This window comes from Monodon monoceros, unplaced genomic scaffold (assembly GCF_005190385.1).
Source record: "Monodon monoceros isolate NGI ecotype Baffin Bay Population unplaced genomic scaffold, NGI_Narwhal_1 Super_Scaffold_2, whole genome shotgun sequence".
NCBI classification, from domain to species: domain Eukaryota; kingdom Metazoa; phylum Chordata; class Mammalia; order Artiodactyla; family Monodontidae; genus Monodon; species Monodon monoceros.
In genome coordinates this window covers 12730738-12752560 of record NW_021703776.1, presented here as the reverse complement: position 1 = coordinate 12752560, position 21823 = coordinate 12730738, and the positions used below count along the sequence as shown (strand labels likewise).

Genomic DNA, 21823 nt, shown 5'->3' with positions numbered 1-21823 from the left:
GAAAAAGCCAAAACTGTTCAGACCCAACATCCCCAATGTTTAAATCCACTCTGTCTGCATCCGTGCAGCTGAACATTGCTGGAAAAACACTCAACCATGCCCACTAGTTTCACTTTACTTCATGATCACTAATCTCACGTGGGCCCTTAAGGCTACCCAACAGTTATACTACCATGGTTCATCAGTTCTAAAGCATAGATGTTCACACTTAAATCTCTGAAATGAGGATGTGTCTTATATATGCCACTATGGTATGTCATACTTTAATTGGTAGAGTTTTCCCCTTTTTAGTGTTACCTAAAAAATAGTGTGTCTTACAATCAATGGCATCTTTGATAAAGCATAATTACCTCATACTTTTCATTCTCTCGTTTTCCCACATGATCATTTAATACTTTTTTCTTCTCTACTCAAATCTCCAGTATTTCCTTCCTGTATTAGTTGGCTAGAGCTGCCAAGGCAGCATTCTTGCTGTGTCCTCACATAGTCTTTCCTCCGTGTGAGTGCATGTCTCATGTCTGTGTATCCACATTTCCTCTTCTTATAAGGAAATCAGTCATTGGATTAGGACCCACATCAAGGGCCTCATTTTAACTTAATAACCTTTTAAACGACCTTATCTCCAAATATAGTTACATTCTGAGGTACTGAGGGTTAGGATTTAAACATGTAAATTTTGAGGGGACACAATTCAGCCCATAATACTCCCCCATTCTCACGTTCAGTTGGTGACTTTGTTCCCTATTTTCACAGATATAGAAATAAATGAGAGAAATGCCAAAGTTCCTACTGTATCACCCCCACCTTTCACTAACTGTCTTCATTTCATTAACTTCTTTCCTGTCACTATGGACAAACTATCCATATTCCTAGAAAAATCTCTTCTTGCCAAACAAAGAAGTTCCTTCCAGCTCAACTTTCTCTATGGCATTAACAATTTTTTTCCATATAAGTTCTAAGGGGGCCAGAGTTTTGTTGTTCTGTTCTTCTCTACTCCTAGCACCTAGAAAAAGCTCAATATTTAATGAACAAATACAGATATATAATAAATATATCCCTTTATATGCAAGATAAAGGAATGCACTTAGAAGGGAAACCCTTCACTGGAAGCAGAATTATAAGAGTATATCAAGTAAGAGAATAAAATGGAACAAAGTTAAGTCAATCAGTTCTAGAAAGGCAGAACACTTCATAAGAACAAGAAGTAGGTTGCTAAAGAGAGGCAGTCACTTGAAGGAAAAAGACTCCTCAGTGAGCATCTAAGATATGGGCATATAACAAGGACAGAGGGGATTCAGAGAGGAGAACCACAGCTGATCAAAAACCTCACTTCACTGCCAAGACAGGGAGCCTTTGCTATTCTTCTCAATTAGGATATGTTACATGTATATGGTGACCACTGTATGTTTTCATTTGTCTCCCATCCTAACGGAAGTTTCTTTTTTCTTTTCTTTGCCTTCTTTCTTTTCTCTCTTCCTTCCCTCCTTCCTTTTTTCTTCTCTTCCTTCCTTCATTTTTCTCTCTTCCCTCCCTCTCCCTCCCATCCTTCTCCTCCTCCTTCATGTCTTTGTCTTCCTCCTCCTCCTTTCAACTGCAATTACCCTGTTTTCTTTCTACCACTGCATATTAATATGGTGGAATTGATTGAGTGTATAATTTAGCCATAGTTTGCCATGAGTTGTGCTATATCTAGAATGGAAAAGAGAAATACAAATCATCCAGAGTTCTGAACTCCAATATGAATGAATAATGAGACTCTGAGTTTTCTTTATAAGGAGATGTTTTGTTATACATATACATTAGATAGTTACATTTTATGAGGTTTGACTATTTTTAAGAAGTGTATCTATGCTAAATGCAATGTGGAATCCTGGGTTGGATTGTGGAACAGAAAAGAGATCATTGTTGGAAAGACTGATGAAATCTAAATAAAGTCTGCATTTTAGTTTTAGTTTAGTATTCTCAGTTTTAACAAATGTACTATGGTTATCCAAGATGTTAATACCAGGCAAAGTTGTGTGAAGGCTACATGGGAACTCTCTGTACTATCTTCACAACTTATCTGTAAATCTAACTTCAAAATATAAAGTAAAAACAAAACAAAACCAAAAAAATACAAAAAAATGTGTATAGAAGGAAGCCTATATATGGAACTTGGGCTGCTGGGAGGTGGAATGTCTTTTCTTACTTAGCATTCATTCCCTCTTTGTCAATAATATTCTGCTTTCTATTAGGAAACTATGCGTCCTTCTACTTTCAGTCTCTGTGGTTCAGAGGGGACTACTAACTTTACCTCTGTGTAAAAAAGTCCAGATTTCTGCCAGTTGTTTAAAAAATGGGAAAATCTGGCAACACTGCACTTCTGTATTGGACATTAAGTTAGTACAAATGTAAAAAGTGACTAATTTCTCAGCTTCTTTCACATGTAATGAGAGCTAGGAAAAAGATGGCAAGACAAGTGTTTCCTCTTGCCCCTTCAGTCCTCTCTGGTAGCTGAATGTTGAAGATGCTTCAATAACATTAGGGATTCTGACTTTCAAAGGATTAATAACAATTTTAAAGACCAAAGGGAAAGGTAATATGCAGTATTTATTCCAATGTTGCTTTTGCATCATCAAATTACAGATATGTTTAAGAGTCATTTGATAAAATCAAAACAAAACCAAAGAAAGGCATGCTGATATTTTCTTATGATGAAAGCTTACCCTAATTATAAAGTAAAAAAAAAAGGAAATGAAATTTGAGTGCTAGAGTCATAAAACCCAACCAAATACATTTATCCCAGATAATGTGCTCACCTAAAGAAAAATAAAACTCTGGCAGTCTCCTTTGAACTCCTATTATCATCTAGCCTCATAAGCATTGGGTTTGATGTCATTTCTTTTATTACTTTATTATTTATTTAATTATTCTTTATTTTTATTTCTTAACTACCAGAAAGTTAGTGACCCATCAAGATTTGGGTATTCATATACAGAGAGAGGAATGCTCTCTGAAAATACAGAAAGTAGTCCACTAGAGAGGCTACTGCATCTAAGGCCGGGCTAAAACTGGAAGACCCCACCACCAGCAACAGCATCCAGACAACAGGAAGACAAATGAAGCTGCATCGAGGAACTAGAGAATTAGATCAAGAAGCTGGAGACATCTAGGAAGCTGGCGAACGAACACTGGAATCTCAGGAAAACTGCAACCTTCCTAACCACTGGTAACAGCCAGAAGCCAATTGAAGACAGCCTCCGACTCACTTTTGTTTTCCAAATCTTAAGCAAGTGCCTCTAATTGGAAAGCCTGAATTTATATTCAGAACTCTGTGGGTGCAAGGGAGTCAGGGCATTCAAAAAAAATTTTTTTTTTCTGTTTTTTTTTCAATTATAGTGACAGTTCAATCTGTGGCATTGGCATATACAAATATTTAACACAGATTATACATAAGGACTGAGAGAAAAACAAAGAAGGAATTATACTTCCTCTCACACAGAGACAAACGACAGGATTAATACCTTCAACCTTCTTATGCCTGGAACCGTCCATTTCCAGCTCTACTGTCATTACCTTAATGTAATGCACAACCATCTCTGACCCTATTTCAGTAGTTTACTGAATGGTCTTTGGGAATCTACTCTGTCAATCTTCTATTCTGTTTTCCACAGAGAAGCTGGAGCAAAACAAATTTTTAAAAATCAGTAGACTTTATTTTTCTGAGCAGTTCGTGTTTACAGAAAAATGAGCAGGAAATACAGAGAGCTCCCCCATACCCTCTCATTCTCCTCCCACTTCCAGTTTCCTCTGTTATAGACACCTTGCATTAGTTGTACATTTGGGAAAATTGATGAACCATTATTGACACATGATAAACTAAAATCACAGAGTAGACTCTGTGTGTGTTGTACATTCTATGGGTTTGGGCAAATGTATAATGACATGTATCCACCATTACAGTACCATCAGAGAATAGTTTCACTGCCCTAAAAATCCTGTGTTCTACCTGTTCATCCCTGCCTCCACTTATCTACCCCTTGCAACTCCTGGCAATCTGATCTTTTTACTGTCTTCGTAGTTTTGTGTTTTCCGATTGTCAAATGTTGGAATTATATAGTATGTAGCCTTTTCAGTCTGGCTTCTTGCACTTAGTGTTAAGCTTTTAAGGGCTTTCCGTGACTTTTTGTGACTTGATAACTTTTTTTTTTTATTGCTGAATAACATTCCATTGTATGGATCTACCAGTTTGTTTATCCATTTACCTACTGAAGGACTTGACTTGTTGGCTGCTTCCAAGTTTTGCAATTATGAATAAAGCTGCTATCAACATTTGTGTGCTGGTTTTTGTGTGGACAAACATTTTCGACTCATCTGGGTAAATAAGGAATGAGATTGCTAGGTTGTTTGGTAAGAAGGAGTATGTTTAGTTTTCTAAGAAATTGCCAAACTGTCTTCCAAATTGGCTACACCATCTTGCATTCCCACCAGCAATGAAAGTTCATGTTGCTCCATATCCTGCCATCATTTGGTGTTGTTGGTGTTTTGGATTTTTGCCTTTGGACTTAACTATTGTAACAAAGGTTATCTCATTGTTTTGCAAATATTTTCTCGCCACCTGTGGCTTATCTTTTCATTTTCCTAACAGCATCTTTTGCATAACAGAAATTTTCAGTTTTAATGAAGTCCAACTTATTTTTTCTTTGATGGATCATGCTTTTAGTGATGTATCTAAAAAAGTCATCACTAAACTGAAGGTTACCTAAATTTTCTATGTATCTTCTTTATAGGTTTGTGTTTTACATTTAGGTCTCTGATTCAAGTTTATTTTGTGAAAGGTGTAAGGTCTATGTCCAGATTCACTTTTTTTTGCATATGGATTTCCAGTTGTTCCAGAACCATTTGTTGAAAAGACTATCCTTTCTTCATTGAATTGCCTTGATCCTTTGTCAAAGATCAGTTGACTACATTTTTGTGGGACTATTTATGGTCTCTGTATTCTGTTCCATTGACCTAGTTGTCTGTTCTTTCACTAATACCACGTGGTCCTGGTTACTGTAGCTTTATAGTAAGTTGACATCTGGTAGTGTCAGTCATGCAACTATGTTCTTCTCAATGTTGTGTTGCCTATTTTGGGTCTTCTGCCTTTACAATTAAACTTTAGAATAAATTTGTCAATATCCATAAAATAACTTCCTGCAGTTTTGATTGAAATTGTGTTGAATCTATAAAGTAGGGAAGAATATCTTGACAGTATTGAGTCTTCCTATCCATGTACATGGGATATCTCCATTTTCTTAAAAAACAATTTCTTTCACCAGTTTTGTAGTTGTCCTTATATAGATCTTACACATATTTTGTTAAGATTTATACCTAAGGTTTGTTTGTTTTTCTTTTGCTAATGTAAGTGGTACTGGGTTTTAAGTTTCAAATTCAAATTGTTCATTGCTGGTATATAAGAAAATGATTGCCTTTTGTATATTAACTTTGTATTCTGAAACCTTGCTGTAACTATAACTGCTTAATCCTGCTTCCAGGGTTTTTTTTCTTTCTTTCTTTCTTTCTTTTCTTTTTTTGTGATTTTCTACACAGGCAATCACATCATCTGTAAATAATGTTTTATTTCTTCCTTCTCATTCTATATCTTTTACTTCCTTTTTTTGGTCTTATTGCCTTAGCATGATATTGCATCATATTGCAGTATTATGTTGAAAAGCAGTGGTAAGAGGGGACATCCATGCCCTGCTCCTGATCTTGGTGGAAAAGCATTCAGTTTCTCACTATTTAGCATGATATTAGCTGTAGGATTTTTGTAGATGTTTTTTATCAAGTTAAGAAAGGTCCCTTCTGTTCCAAGTTTGCTGAGAGTTTTAATCATGAATGGGTGCTGGATTTGGTCAAGTGCTTTTTCTGCATGTATTGATAAGATCATATGATTTTTCCTCTTTAGTCTGTTGATGTGATGGATTACAGCAGTTGATTTTTGAATGTTGACCCAGCCTTGCACACCTGAAATCCCACTTGTGTATGGTGTATAATTCTTTTAATACAGTTAAGTATAAAAACGAGGTCATGGTCAGAAGGTTATTATACAAAGTTCATGAGCAAATTCAACCTACTATAACAACTCTAAGTAAACATAAGTTTTATGCACAAATATTTTTTAAAGTTTCCTTTTCTATAATCTCATGTTGACAGGTTACAATACTTGGAGGACAATATTAAATATAAATCTAAGAATGTTATAGGAATAGTGTTTGTCCTTCTGAGTAAACACACACTTAAGTAGATTTAACCTAGATTTTATGGTAACTGCTATGTAAATATTCTCTGACCTTTAAAAAAACCTCTAAACATATTTGCATTCCCCAAAGTACTTCTGACAGTCTTAGAAAGCTTTCTCATTACATCCTATTCTGTACAATTTTAGACAAGTCTCAACTGCACTAATTGGGGTTTATAAGTTTTTTCATAATCACAAAAAACTGACCTATTACCACTTATTATCTGTCCTTCCCCCACTCATTTGTAGTGCTATATTAACCAAATATCAAGTTTTTATATATGTGTGAATTTGTTTCTGAGTTCTCTATTTTTGTTTCTTTAGTCTGTTTACTCTTACACCAATCAGTCATTAGATTTACAAATTTCTTTATCTGGTAGAGCAAGCCTGCTTACATTTTTCTTCTTCAACATTTTTATTACTAATCTTGACACTTTTCTCTTCCATATAAATATTGGAATCATTTTGCAAGGTCCACAAAACTTATTTTGAGATTCGATTGAATTTATAGATTAATTTAGGGAGAATGGACATAAGTACAATATGTCCATCCATGAATAATATCTCCCTATTTAGTTGTGCTTTTTAAGAAGTTCTTCAAAAATGCTTTGTAATTTTCTCTGTTGTCTCCCCCAACCCCCTTCCCGCCAAGATTTATTGCAGATTGCTATTTGGAGGCAGAGGCATTTTATTGCATTTTTTTGACTGATGTGTAGGAATGCTGTAATTGTATATTTTTCTTGGATCCAGAAAAATAGTTCAAAAAATTCTGCCTCCCTTAGAGTTGTACCGACAGTAATATTATCTGTACATAAGATCAGTTTCATCTCTTCCTTTGTAACTTTCACACTTCAGATATCTTCCTTTCCCACTTCTGGAAGACTTCTGTGTATTTAATTTTAAGCAATGCTTTTTCTTTATCTACCGAGTTATTAGTATAGATCTTTTCCTTTAACCAATAAGATGTATTATAGAAATAAATTTCCAGATGCTCAGCCATCACTGCAATCCTGAGATAAACCCTATCAGTTCTTTCTTGGTTTGTTTGTGAGCAACTGCTGAATTGTCATATCTTGTTTAGGATTTTCAGCAACTATGTACATAAGTGAAATGATCTATAATTTCCATTTATACTGTCCTTGGCCTGGTTTGAGATCAGTTAATACCACAGGTGTAAGATGTCTTGGATACTTTTTAACTAAAAGTCTTTATAATACAGGAATTAAGTATTCCATGAAGGCTTAGTAAGTCTGTATCATCTGTGGGGAGAACTCATGATTATCAACTCAGTCTCTCTCATGGTTATTGGTTTATTCTGACTTTCTATTCCTTTTTGAGTCAATACTGATAATGTATCAATATTTTAATAAAATATAACACATTTCATCTATGCTTTCAAATACTATGGTGTAAAGTTGGTCATCCTGTGTTTGTGTGACTTTCAAAGCCTTTATTGATACTAATATGACTTCTTCATTTAATCATCAGTATACCAGAAAAAATTAGTCATCATTTGTCATCTGGGTCCAATGGGCCCTTTTAATTTTTAAAAACATTTAAAGTTATTTGGCAAAATGTAGAGAATAAAGAGATAGAAGTTTGTTAGACATCTTAATAAGAATGTAAACATAGGAAACCCAAATTTTTATTCAGTATTTTCGTGGTTTTGGAAGTATTTAATACATAAGATGGGTAGCATCTCGAACATAAATAGGTATTCATCTACTGTCACAAACTTAGAATACATTCATCTTATGAACCTTGACTCCAGAGTTTAAATATATCTCTAATGGGCTTTAGTTTATTATTACTTCTTGTTCTTTTTACACTTGCATCTTCAAAATGCAATACATTTAAGAACTTTGATGTCATATTTTTGTTAAGGAAAGGATGGTCATTTCTTTTTGCTTCATAATTGCAAAACACTTTCACTTTCAGATTTATAAACACCAATCAGAATGGTAAATCCAACTGATTTTTCACTTTTACATAATCTATTTCCTTTTAATCAATTCTGAATACACACCTGCCTTTAGTATTTGTCTACCTACAATTCTGATTAACAAACATAAAAGATGTTCTTGTCACAAAGTTCTGTGATGAAGTCTTTCCTTCTGGATAACTGAGTAAATGAGAATATCATAATTCTTTCGTCCTTAGAAATATATTGTTCACTCATTGATTCTTGAATCTGAGAAAAATCTTTCTAGGATATTGTCATCTGAAAATTTATACTCTGAGAGTTTGCTTATAAGAGACCAGAGTGCTGATTAGTTTAATAATCATGAAATACCTGATAATTTTCTTTTCTTTGCCATTATGGGTGAAAAATGAAAAATGCCAAATTCTTAATTGTGCTCAAGTAAAAGCTTAAAAAAACATTTACAGAGATTGTGTCTCTAGACTTCTTTTATCCCTTCTTTAAAGATGAAGCAGGATTTAGGGCAATGCAAAGAAAACAGAAGGATGATGCAAGTGATGATTATCCTTGCATTATCTTTCTAGGTGATTCCATCACTTTGTTTTCTTACTGCAGTTCTTTTTTTAAGCATAGTTCCTGATGTTACACCAAAGGTTAACATTGTTTATATTTTTCCTTTTGTGCTTTTTTTCATCAATCTGTTTTTTTGTCTTTCTTTTTTTTTGGCTCCACAGTGGGACTTGAGGGATATCAGTTCCCCGACCAGGGATTGAGCCCGAGCCACAGCAGGGAAAGCCTGGAATCCTAACCACTAGGCCACCAGGGAACTCCCTTTTCATTAATCTTTATCGACTTTAGTTAATCCACAGAATAGTCTTTTTTGTTGACAATCTCTATAGCTTTGCCTTGTTTCATTGACTTATTTTTTTGAGGGTACTTTTTGTTTTTCAATTTATTGAACATTTTGGTCAGAAAACATGATCTGCCTATCAATCAAATCTTTGAAATCTGCAGAGTCTTTGTGATTTAGAAAACTTATAAAAAATTTATTATATGGGCTTCCCTGGTGGCGCAGTGGTTGAGAGTCCGCCTGCCGATGCAGGGGACACGGGTTCGTGCCCCGGTCCAGGAAGATCCCACATGCCGCGGAGTGGCTAGGCCCATGAGCCATGGCCGCTGAGCCTGCACGTCCGGAGCTTGTGCTCCGCAATGGAAGAGGCCACAACAGTGAGAGGCCCGCGTACCGCAAAAAAAAAAAAAAAAAAAAAAAATTATTATATACTTGTGTACTTGAAAAAATGTGTACATATTGTATATAAATATATAATTTCTATTTTATATACCAGTTCTTTATATCCCTACAAATTCTACATCTGCTTGTTATATCCATGTCTAGTAGAGATGTGCTAAAATCCCTACTGTGATTGTGAATTTCAATCTTTTTATAGCTTTTTATTTTAGATGTTATCTTTTCTAAACCAACAAATAGATTGATTCCATCTATCTAATCCAATCTAAAAATCTGCCTTTTAAAAGATTTTACTTTTTTAAGATTCATTGTTATTACTGGAATATTTGGACTTACTGCTGTCATTTACTTCTTTTCCTGACTTCTCTTGGATTTATGGTTTACTATATTCCTCTTTCTCCCTCCTCTGATGATTTGAGCTTTAAAAATTTTAGTCATATATTCCCTAAAGTAATTTTGAAAAGTGATGTACCCTTTTATACTTTTCAAGTCAACATAAATACACTTTTATCGTAAGTTTCAAAAACTGCAAAGGAAGTCATTTCGGTAACATTGATGTTTTAAGCTAAATCCATTACATTATTAAAGTATCCAACTGAATCTAATTATCACAGTAATTTGCTATCTAAAAACACTCCTTAACACAGTAGGAAATTGTACACTATTTTATTCCCAACTCATATTTCCATTTTACTTTCCCACGTAATTTTTATCTCATTGTAATAGTGTAATGCTTGAAAGTCCTTTACTGATAGCTTGTCATACATCTGTGTCTCAAAAATGTATGAAAAATATATTTATTGAAATTAAAAAATATTTTTGGAAATAAAAAAAACATTTCCAATGGCTATAAACTTCAAAGTGTTCAAGTTATCTGTTATCTGGATTATCATTATTATTCAAACAATAAAAACACCATAAATACTGCTAATTGCTAGAATGAGACATTAATTTTATTACTATTTTTAAACTATAGATATAAATGCTGAGAAAACTCACTTACTCATACAAATAAAAAGGGATAGACTTTTGTTATAGTGATGTCACTTAATTCTTGTACACCTTTTAAGTTATATGCCAAAAATAATAAACTGATCATCAAATTATTTTTAATGATCTTTAACTAACAATCTGATTAAGTTTTCTTCAATTTTGTTGAAAACAAAGAATTGAAAAACCACCCTCACTGAAGACCTTGTTGTTCAGGCCATTTTCTTTCTTATATCCTTGGAAAGTTACAGAATATAAATACCTGAGAAGGAAGAATTAATCCTAAGTAAAGCTGGTTTTCCAAAGTTAAATGCACTGTCCTCGACTATGTTTTGTGGACATTTACACCCAAACCTATATGTAAGTACATGTTCTGCTTTTAAAAGTATTGTTTATGGTATTTTATCAAACTAAGATGTACATTTTAACATCTCTGAAATTGGGATGCATCTTATAATTGACAGCATATTATAGTTTAGTTGGCAGTGTTTTTACTAAGTGGTATATAATGGATTATATATAATTATAAATAATAGTTTCTTAGGTTAGATGAAAAATTAGACTGTGGAAATTAAGAGCAAAAAAGAAAAGATGTTGGGTCATTACTAAGTTCTGGGTTTTTACAATGTATACTTACGACTATCATGTGTTTTATTTACAGTAAAATCCACAATATATTTCTGTTAATTTAAACTAAACACATAGTAGGAATGAAAAATAAAACAAAGAAATGGCTCAGAGACAATAAGCAGGAGACTTGGGCCAGGTAAAAAATTAATATGGATTTATAGAATCTAATAATGAACTGGCAAAGGATAATAAAAATGTTTCTCCTAAGAATCTGAAAAATGCTCTAGAAAATATAAAAATCATGAACTTACCTCTGAAATGTGATCTTTTAAGATGTAAAGTTAATATGTCAGAAAGAAACATGGAAATTTTAACTTCTTCCTCCTTGAAATCATGCAAATTATGCTATTAAGACAGGTTTGAGACATATTCATCAGGTTCTTTATCATTATTGAAAATGGGGAAAAGACAGTTGGCTTGACAGCAGATTCACCAAAACCCATCATGCCTGTATACCAATCTTAAATATTCTAAGATAAATGAGGCAAGCAACTTTTTCATTGTTTCCTAAAAATAAAGTGCCTTTCCCTTCACATTATGTTCATGCTCTCTTTGCTTTCACATGATTCACCCACAGGAAAAATGACTTTTTGAATAGTCAGGAGACAAAAAAGGCAAGGCCTATAAACAAAAACTGTCATCACGCTATCTCCCTAATTGACAACACATGTGAGTTCTGAGTATCTCCACATGGGCCAACATAACTCATTTCTAAGACCACACTTCACCTGTGATGAAAACATGTTAACTTCCACCGTACTTCCTTGGGCAGTCAGAAAGGTCTGCTTGAGTTCAAAGGGCAGGGACATAACTCTCTATCTTGATGAGGTAGAGGCAAGGTTCTGGAAGAGTCTGAGGGACCTGAAATATTGTTGGCATCATTTTTGAAAAACACAACCTGCCATAGGTTTCTTCTGTCAAGTGGGAGAAGGGTAATTATGAAAAGGCACAAGGGAAAAAAAGAGAACTGGCATCATCCACTGATCATGGAAATGTTCTTTAAGCATATCATTTTAACTAAAGAGTACATCTGGGATTTGAGGATCTGGATCAAAATCCCCTTAAAGCTATCTTTGCCTTTGCAGTTAAATACTCCCAGAAGTACAAACACCGGTGTTTGAAAACCCAGCTACAGATTATACTTCCATTCTTTAATTATATGAATATTGAAGATGCATACTTAACTATAAATTTCCCTAACACAGTTATTTAGCATCTCTGCAGAGGTAAAAACGTGTATTCTGGAACAATTTAAAAAATCATTTTTCATTTAAAAGAATGATCAATTCCTTTCACTCAGCTAAACAAAAATAGGCTAGTAATATAAACAAACCAATATCAATGTCGAAAGACCTTTGATAACTATATACACTACCAACCAGAGCAGTAAAGCAATGTATCTTTCCTGAGGACAAAAATGTTTCTCTTAAAATCAGAAAGGTCAGACCTCTGGAAGATGTTGGTAACTTGGCAGAAGAGAAATTTTACATTTAGTTAACATTACACTTATAAAGTAGTAAAATAAAATGCACATAAGCCATTAGAACAATTATAATTTGAATGTTTTCCAAATATGATACAAATACATTAGCATAAAACCTTTCTTGACTTCCTTTATTTTTGCCAATAATTCAGTGATCTCCAAGCAATGGCTTAATAATTATTTCTAAATGTCACTTCCTAGAGATAATATTTCTTACCTATTAAGTTCAATAAAAGGTATGCAAAAGTATTGTACTTGCTCTAATTTTCATCATACATCATGACCTCAAATCATCTAGAAATACAAGATGTTAGAAAATAAGGACATTCCCTTTAGAACATTGGGGGAAAAATTACTATTTATATATAGGAGATAAAGGCAGAGCAATACAGTAGTTATAATCAGAATGTCTGCATCCACTCACCAAATATTTATTAAGCACCTACTACTTTCCAGGCATCATTCTAAGAGCTGAGGATATAGGGGTAAGTGAGAAAGTAACAGCTACCATTTAGAGGGCTCACTATGTGCCAGGCTCTGGCCTAAGAGTTTTCACACATGTAAACCCATTTAATCCTCAAACACAACACCTCTATGACATGGGTACTGTTAAGTTTTTCATTTTACATATAAGAAAATTGAGGCACAGAGAAGTTAAATAATTCACCAAGCTAGTAACTGGTAGTAGTAGTCCTGGGTGTCATGGAGCTTTTATTAATCTAAAATCCTTCCCTTCTCATTTTGTTTTGCCTCTGTGAAAAGACCTAACATACAAATAGAAGTGGTTATGGCTCAAATAGGTGGTGTAACCTTTTCACTTTTAAAGCTTTCTTTCTGGAAATGTTTAAATAAAATTTTAGCTATACTTTCATCATATATTGTGACCCTAAAATATCTAAAAAGCCTGAATGTTATAAGACTTGATTTTGTTTAATTAGTTGGGGAAAATGAAAATCCCCAACATTTTCAATTTTCTCCCCATTACTGTAGGAATAGGTATGTAGCATTCCTTCCTTTGGAAAGCCTTTCTTTAGTCCAGGGAGGCCTAGTGGGGCTGAAGACCATGGGACCCTGCCTCATTGTAGGGGTGAATCCATGTCCAAGCTAATCATGCCACACTGCCTTGATCATAGTTATTGGATTAAGACTCTAAAATTTGACCTAAGCATGGCTAATCTGTCTTCACTGAGATTGACAGAGCTGGGAAGTGTTCTCTTCACAATGGAAGTGACTTAAGACTGCTGGTAGCCATCTTCCTGGGCCTCAAGAGAAAATGACTCCACAATACTGAGAGATGTGGAGTAGAGAAATTCAGATGGAGAATTCTTTAATATAGCTATGCAAGAAGTAGGTCTATCCTTGTCCTCTGCAGTTAAATGAGTATGAAGGGTATGAATATTTTTTTTAATTTAAGCTTAAGCGGGTTTCTGTAACTTTCAATCAAGTTTCAATGCATTTTTACAAAAGCATTACATAAAATATGCATGCAGAACAATGGTTATAATATGAATAGAAATCTCCTTTATTCTTTTCCTTTACCCCCTTTCCCTATGAACAAATAAATAACTGTCTACAGGACAAAGGACAGTCTATTTCATTTTCAAAAGTAGTATGCAAAATATATACTTACGAATTCTAACTATGTGATTACAAAGCATTATTTTAATAATTCTTTGGCATATGACAAAGCACAATATAGCTAGAAAGACAAAATGTTTTATTTTGAAACATTGGAAAAACATTAAAAGACAAATGTCCATTATATAACCAAGAATGTTAAGTATTTGGAAACTGTCAATCTTCTAAAATTGGTAGGCACTTCCAGAGAGCTAAATATTGCAAATTATCCTACCATATGTCTTCTCTAACACCAAAAATACTTGATATGATGAAGGAAGACACAACTAATTATTCAAAGTCACCACGTTAGGGTTCAACTTAATTACAAGCAAAAGTTTTGTCCAAGATGTTCCTGACAAATGAAGCTTCCAGTTGAATTTCAGAAATGTTAACAAAAGTATCTTCCTTTTTTGCCTGTGAATGTTTGAGTATTGCTGTATTGTTGGCTTATATCCACTACAGATACTGGTTCTAGGCCAGCCCAAGGGTCTTCAAGCATTGAAGGCTTGAAATAACTTTCCAACTCATTAGACATTCTCTTTTCTCTACCACGCCCTGATCCAAATGGTGTAGATGTCCTTGGAGAACCCTTTAGAAAAAAAATCATCAGTTAAAAAGACATTTAGTAGAGGTAACTGGTACTTTTTCTTTAGAGGCTAGAGGGGATCACACTGCTAGTTAAAAGTTGTGTCTTGAACCCAAATATGTTCACTTGCAAAGTCCATCCTTCCTTTAATCTAGTGTTTTAAAAAAGTATTTAAACCTATTTGATATACTAATTTATTGATAGTTTTATGCCCACTGTCACTTCAAATCCTTTTGGGTTTCTAATGTAATAACTTTCCCAAACTATAAACTGGTGATGAAGTAAGAAATTACTTGTACTGTAGTCTTTCCCTCAGTATTTCCCTATTGCTTCTGGAAGCAAATTAAACTTTTTTTTTTTTTTTAACCCTACAGCTTCAAAATTTCTAGAACCCTCCCATCTCATTAGCTCCACACTCAAAGGGATGGGTTTGGTTTAGCATAAGTTGGAAAACTACCAAGCATATTTAAGATGTAAACCACAGAATCCTAGACATACCAGAAAGAAGCCTTAGAGCAGAAGCCAATGTAGTTGAAAAACTAAGGCCAAAATGAAAAAAAAAAAAAAAAAAAGAAGAAAAGAAAAAAAGGGAAAAGGTGCCATCAGTAGGAAGATGGCACTAGCCTGTAACCCTAGAGCTGAGCCCTAGCCGGGGATTCATTCGCTTTTTTTCCTCCTTGAAGACCGGGGACTCAGAATAATTTACTGCAACGAACTGGCCAGGCCCCTGACGAAGGAGAAGAAATTAGGGAAATCTGTGTTTGAGCGACAGTGTACTGGCTAAAAGTAGGAGGACTATAGAAACAAAGTACAGCTCTGCAACTTTTTACAGCATTCTAAAGAAAGTTATACTTAACTTCTCTGAGCCTCAGTTTATTCATCTGCGACATGGGGCTAACGATAGTATCTCACTTCATAGAGGATTCAAAATAATCCACGCAAGGGGATTATCAGTACCATGCCTGCCATACAGTAAGAGCTCTGCAAACGCTGGCTATTATTACCTGGGGGTGGGTCTGCTGCTGCCCTGGGGAGTAGCCGAATTGCTGCTGGGACCCCGCGGGGGACTTGGAGTAGTTGCCAGGGTAGCCGCCAGGGGACGGAGACCCGAACCGGCCCCCAGGGAAGCTGCCGCCGTGTCGCGGAGAGTGGCTGCTCCCGTAGGGCCTAGACCTGGGCCCGTACGGCGGCGTGTGGTGTGGACTCCCGTACCCGTCCCGCGGGGATGGCGGCCGCGCTCCGCCTCCGCCCGGGGTACCCCGGAAGCTGCTCCCGCTACCCCAACCTCCTACACCCGGGCTGGGGCAAGGAGGAGTCGGGGGTCGGAAATTCTGTCGGTGCATCTCAGAAGACGAAAACGAGGACCTCAATGGCGCTTTCTCCCGCCGGAACTGTCGAGACCAACCGTTCACAGACACTTGGTGGTCCTTCACCAAAACAGTCCTCCGCCCGCCAGCACCATAGACCACATTGGTTCCGGCCTCACAAAGGTTCCTCTGGGGCGGCGGGATAAGTAGGTTATCGAATTGGGTACAGATTCAGCTGATTTAAGTGAAGGAAGGAGGAAGAAGAAGGATAAAGGAAAGGGCGAATCCCGGGCCCCAGCAACGGCCTTTGCAGTCTCGCGGGCTTTGGTTGCCACTGACTGACGTACTAGACGCCTGCCGAACAGATGGAGGGCGGCCCGGAGAGCTCGGCAGGGCCGGGCCCCTCCCACCTGGCGGGGGGCGGGGACCGAGGTGTCCGCGGGCGCCCCCAGTGGCTGCGGGTCGCGCGCGCACTTCGTTCTCCACTCACGCAGGGAAGGAGAATTTCAGAGGGGTTCGCGATGCTGGCGACGCTGGCGGCGCTGGCGAGGGTCGCGGCTCTGCGGAGAACCGGCCTTCTCTCCCGCCGGGGCGGCGGGAGGGGGCTGTGGACCGGCCGCCCTCAATCAGGTATCCTCCGAGACTCGGTCCGGGCGGCGAAAGGGACCCCAGCCCCAGCCTCCCCACTCCAGCGGCATCCTGAGGAGAGCGCCGCGCTTTCCAGAAGTATCCGCTGCTCCCGGCGCCCGCCCTTTGGCCTTTCGCGTCTCCTCTTGCCTTGGCTCCGCGGTCGCCCCGTTGTCACCCTGCCCGGCGTCCAGGCCTGGGTCCGGCCCCTGCGCGGTCCTACTGGGCGGACTCGCCTCTCTCCCTTACTCCTCCCCCCTCGTCCCCCAAGTTTAAATACCTTGAAAAATGCACCCCCAGCCACATTTCAGGAAGGGTTTCAGACTGCACTTTATTATTATTATTATGTTTTACATCTTTATTGGAGTATAATTGCTTTACAATGGTGTGTTAGTCTCTGCTTTATAACAAAGTGAATCAGTTATACATATACATATGTTCCCATATATCTTCCCTCTTGCGTCTCCCCCCCTCCCCCCTCCCTATCCCACCCCTCCAGGCGGTCACAAAGCACCGAGCTGATCTCCCTGTGCTATGCGGCTGCACTTTAAATAACTCGGGGGCGAGGCTGTGCTCGCAGAGGCCGGACTTTACTCCCTTCCTTGTTGTTGTTAAATGCAAGCGGGTAAGCGAGTTGGTTAGGAAGCAGAGAGCCTGATTTTCAAAATTAGCAACATTTGGCTAAAGCTCTTAAAATAATGATCGTTTCACAGACTTTTGGTTAAAAAGAAAAGTGTGATCATTCAAGAATGACCCCTAATGTAAAGCCTCCCACCTTTGTACCGAATACCTGTCTCAGAATTTTATTTAGAAGATGAAATTTAGATTTACTGCAGTTTTCTAGAACTTTCTTTACACCTTCCGAATCTGGGAATGATAGTCCACTGTGAGTCTTGAAATCATCTTGTAGGAAACAGAATCTTAAAGAATTTTCAGACTCATTTAGTCATGGCCTAATGGGTAGCCTGGACCTGTGCTTTTCAGCCTGTGAACCTTCTTGCAGGTGCCACTCCTCACTGTCCATTTGACACGTTCTGTGACGTGGCAAAGCCGAAGAATGGGATGTTTTCTCAGCTTCTGTCCTTGATGAATGGAGATACACACACACTTTCCTGTGGTGGTTTGTTCTGAGGGAATTCGGTTCATCAAGCTTTTCCTTTACATACAAGTTGTAGAACCAATCAAGGCAGGATAATGCCATCAAGGCTTTGTGATGCAGTTAAGGCCCGGGGATCCCAGATTATTCACTTTATTATATGCTTTTGTCCTGGCCAAAGCTAAGCACCTTTCTGGACATTGTCTTTGGTGCTTAGCTTAATGCCTGGTAATTGAGCTGTCAGATATTTATTGAATGAATGAGTGGGTCACATCATATTGGTCAGTGATTCTCACCTATAATACCCCCTTTAATATCATCAACTAATCTACATTTTGGGGGGAGGGAGCAGAAAAATGAGGGTGGCAGGGATCAAAATTACCTTTGTTAATTTTTAAATGACTGGCAAATGTTTTGCAGAATTGAGTGAAGTACTGTAAGTTGTCATTTTACTTGCCTTACACTTCTGGAATGCTCTTTCCTATAGTGATACACTGCTATCTTCTACACATATGAACTTGCATTAGAAACGGGGGAGGTAGATTTTGACAGGTAGATTGCACATGACAGTGTGCCTGTCATCATGTTTTCAGGTATATATGAGGATTGAGGGAGAGTACATTCTTAATTATATGAAAACTCCAGATTCGCCTTGGATCACTTCTGAGAATAGGCAACTTGCCTTTTCACAGATGAGAAATTGTCCAAGAAAAGTGAAGTGACTTGCTTGAATTCACATAGCAAATGGATGTGGGACCAGAACTCAGGCTTCTTGAATCCCAGGCAGTTGTCTTTTTTCCTAGGTAAAGAAATATGAATTGACACTCAGTCCGTCCTTTGAAAAATGCAATAGATAAATAAGCATGTAAAATTCTGATAGTGGTACTGCGTAGCATATTATTTTAGATATTTAAAGATTAGTAGATACAACCTTAGTATTGAACTTTTGTGAATGTAGCTAGAATCTTCCGGAGTATTAACCTGGGAATTGCAGTCTGGCTGCCTGAACTGGTGGGTCTGAGGTTCCCAGATACATACTTGTGTTGGTTATTTATATGGTGGTGAGTTCAGGGAAAGAGAGATGAAGGAAGTTTTATGTTGCATTACCTGGAAATAGAAAAGTGAATTGGGATGATGTATATGAGAGTTTGGTGGCTGCCCCATGAACTAAGTCTGAGTCCTGTGGAGAGAAAAGAGCACTTTTGTGAGTAACACAGGTATTGTTCCCACAAAAAGAGAATTGCAGCACTCTTTAGGGAGGACCAGCATTAGAAAACAGGATCCTCAGTAGGATAGTGCTTTTATTGAAGACACTGTTAGTGGCTAGGTGCTGTCTTCAAGTGGCATTGTACACAGAGGACATCAACAGGCAAAACGTCAAGGAACTTTCTCAGGACCCATGAGTTATATGGGGAGCCCCCAGATTAATTGGTTAACTTTGTGGTGGTGCATGTTTTATAAGTTTTACTTGTATAAGAGTACCACTAAGGAAATTTAAGTGTAAGTGAAAATGGGGCCTTGTCTATTTCTATAAGACTGAGGATCTTTATTTGGGTTACCTAAGATTTTTTGGTGTGTCTTTTTTCAGTAGATTAAACAAATTTTTTTTTTTTTTTTTTGTAGAGCCTTTATGAGAGCAGATGGCTTTTTGCAGGAATTGGGGTCTCGTAGCTGCTCCCTCTGTCCCCTACTTTAACTACCTCCCTGAAAAGACACTTCTGGGGCACTGCTAAGGAATTCCTAGGGCTCTCCAGAAAGGGTTTGAAAGCCAGTATTTTAGGTAGCTGTCAGGTATTAATGAGTGCTGCAAAAGTAAATACTTTGGTTAGTTTTACTGCTTATTACCAAGGAGTAAATATTTTCATGTTTCTGCATGGTCAGGGCTTTCTAAGCCAAGGAAACTAGAGCCTGGGTTAAAGGGCAAGCCTTGGAAGTTAAAGGATGACTGAAATGATTGTTAGAGAACTCTCAGGAAGTTTATGTTTATATTTCAAAGGGGTATAAAACTCAGAGCCTTGGAGACATTCCCAAGATTGAGATTGTAAACCCAGGGAAGTTTATCTTTCCCCCTGGAGACATTTATTTATATTCCAAAGGGTTAGAACCCAGGGATCATCCCCTTTTCTTCCGAAGGAGAATTTGCTTACATTAGGGAGATAAGCTTTCTCTGCTTTTCTTGGGGGAAGGTGGCTGCTGGGCAGCTATCCCATACAAACTAATAGATTTATAATTTTGGGGACCTATCCTGTGGTTCAATCCTTATATGTGCACGCCTAGTCCACCAGCTCTCATTATGACGCCTGTGGCATATTAGGTGTGGGAAAAATGGTGCATTTCTTGATGTAAGTAATAATAACTCTGATCTCTGCTTCAAAAACCTCATGTTTTTGAATACATATAGATATTAAAAAGTTTATATATATATATATTTTTTTTTCCACGCCACACGGCCTATAGAATCTTAGTTCCCTGACCAGGGATTGAACCTGCACCCCCCTGCGTTGGAAACACAGAGTCTTAACCACTGAACCACCAGGGAAGTCCCCCCCAAAATGTATTTTTGATGATGAAAGCACTTCTTAGGACAGAAGAATGTATTTAATAGTTTCTATGTATAGAAATTTTTGTTCTGATTTTAGTATATGTGCTGCTGAAGAGAGCCCTAGAAATGTTTGTACAGTCATCCCTCGGTATCTGCAGGGGATTGGTTCCAGGAACCCCCTTTGGATACCAAAAACTGAGGGTGCTCAAGTCCCTTACTATATAAAATGGTTTAGTATTTGCATATAACTACACAACCTGTGTATACCTAAAATCATCTCCATATTACTTATAATATCTGATACAATATAAATGATATGTAAATAGTTGACAATATGGTGCAACTGCTATGTAAATTGTTGTGGGAGGTGCAGCATATTCAAATCGTGCTTTTTGGAATTTCTTGGCATTTTTTTCTCCCAAATATTTTCGGTACACTGCTGGTTGAGTCTGCAGTTGGGGAACCCACAGATACAGAGGGCCTACTGTATGTATACTTAGAGCATAAGCTTTATCTTAATATTTCCTGAAGCCTTTCAGGTTACCTCAGTTTTCCTTATATAGGTTCTGTTGTCAGCTGTTCCATGTTGAAGACTGTCAGTCGTAGAAAAGTAAAGGCATCTCTGAGATTGATTAGCTCATTTACTGATAAGGTGAGACCTGCCTTGAATGCAGTAGACCACTTAACTATCACTTATGTAATGTTCTCATTGATAAAGCAGGTATTAGAAGTAACTTGTTTTTGCCTCTGAGAGCCAAACTACTGTTAATCATCTTCTTTTCAATTCTAAGCATGTATCCACCATCCACAGTAGTCAAGCACAGGTGAAAAGTATTATACATGTTTATTTCTTTTAGACTAATATTCTTCACCCATGTGTAATGCAAGTGTTAATGCATTAACTCACACTTATAAAAGTTTTCATTGAAAATAATAAAATTGTTGACAGAATACTTTGACATGAAGAAAAATGTAAGAGTATGATTATTCTTTTCCAGACACAAATGTTTGTTTTAAAAGGAGTAAGTAAAATTTTAATGTCACCAGAACTGGTATCTTTGTATTTTTCCAATTGTAAAAACAATACGTACCTTTTGTAGAAAACCTGAAATGTTTAGGAAAATAGAAGGCAAGAAAAAATATTAGTCTCTTATCTAAGAAGCAAATACTTAATATATAAATAGAAAAAAATAAACCTCACATACTTTAAATTGGAAAATAAAAGCTTTTTAAAAGGGAAAACCAACTATACATGAGTATATAATGTGGGGTTGGAAAAACATGATACCTGTACAGAAAAGAGTTAACATAGCAGGCCTCAGGCTGCTATCTTTAGAAAGTCCTTCTTACAAGTGTGGCCCTTGTTTGGCATCTGGGAATTTGGCACTGGAACTGCTTCCTAATTAATAAGGGTGCCTAGATGATTTGTACAATCAGTGTGATTTATGGATTTATGGTGAGCACCTGCTATTCTTCTGGGAGTCCAGAATTTTGGTGTATGCTGAGCAGA

The 21823-nt window shown here is 37.0% G+C and overlaps 2 protein-coding genes across 5 annotated transcripts in view; one reads left to right on the top strand and one right to left on the bottom strand.

Moving 5' to 3' along the window:
* Positions 1–16431, bottom strand: part of MPLKIP (M-phase specific PLK1 interacting protein) — a 58593-nt gene extending 42162 nt beyond the window's left edge. For 2 of the 3 annotated variants that reach the window (XR_003795249.1, XR_003795250.1), the window contains exon 1: positions 15746–16235. Coding sequence is in view for 1 of the 3 variants with exons in the window: in XM_029233718.1 (XP_029089551.1) it covers positions 14544–14744; positions 15746–16084 (540 nt within the window). In the remaining 2 variants the exon portion in view is untranslated. Of the gene's footprint in view, positions 1–14033; positions 14745–15745 lie in introns of those variants that run through there. The other variant, XM_029233718.1, reaches the window with a different exon arrangement.
* Positions 16432–16545: 114 nt separating this feature from the next.
* Positions 16546–21823, top strand: part of SUGCT (succinyl-CoA:glutarate-CoA transferase) — a 688910-nt gene continuing 683632 nt past the window's right edge. For both annotated transcript variants that reach the window (XM_029233791.1, XM_029233792.1), the window contains exon 1: positions 16546–16678. In XM_029233791.1, the coding sequence (XP_029089624.1) occupies positions 16570–16678 (109 nt within the window). In that variant the 5' untranslated portion in view covers positions 16546–16569. The remainder of the gene's footprint in view (positions 16679–21823) is intronic.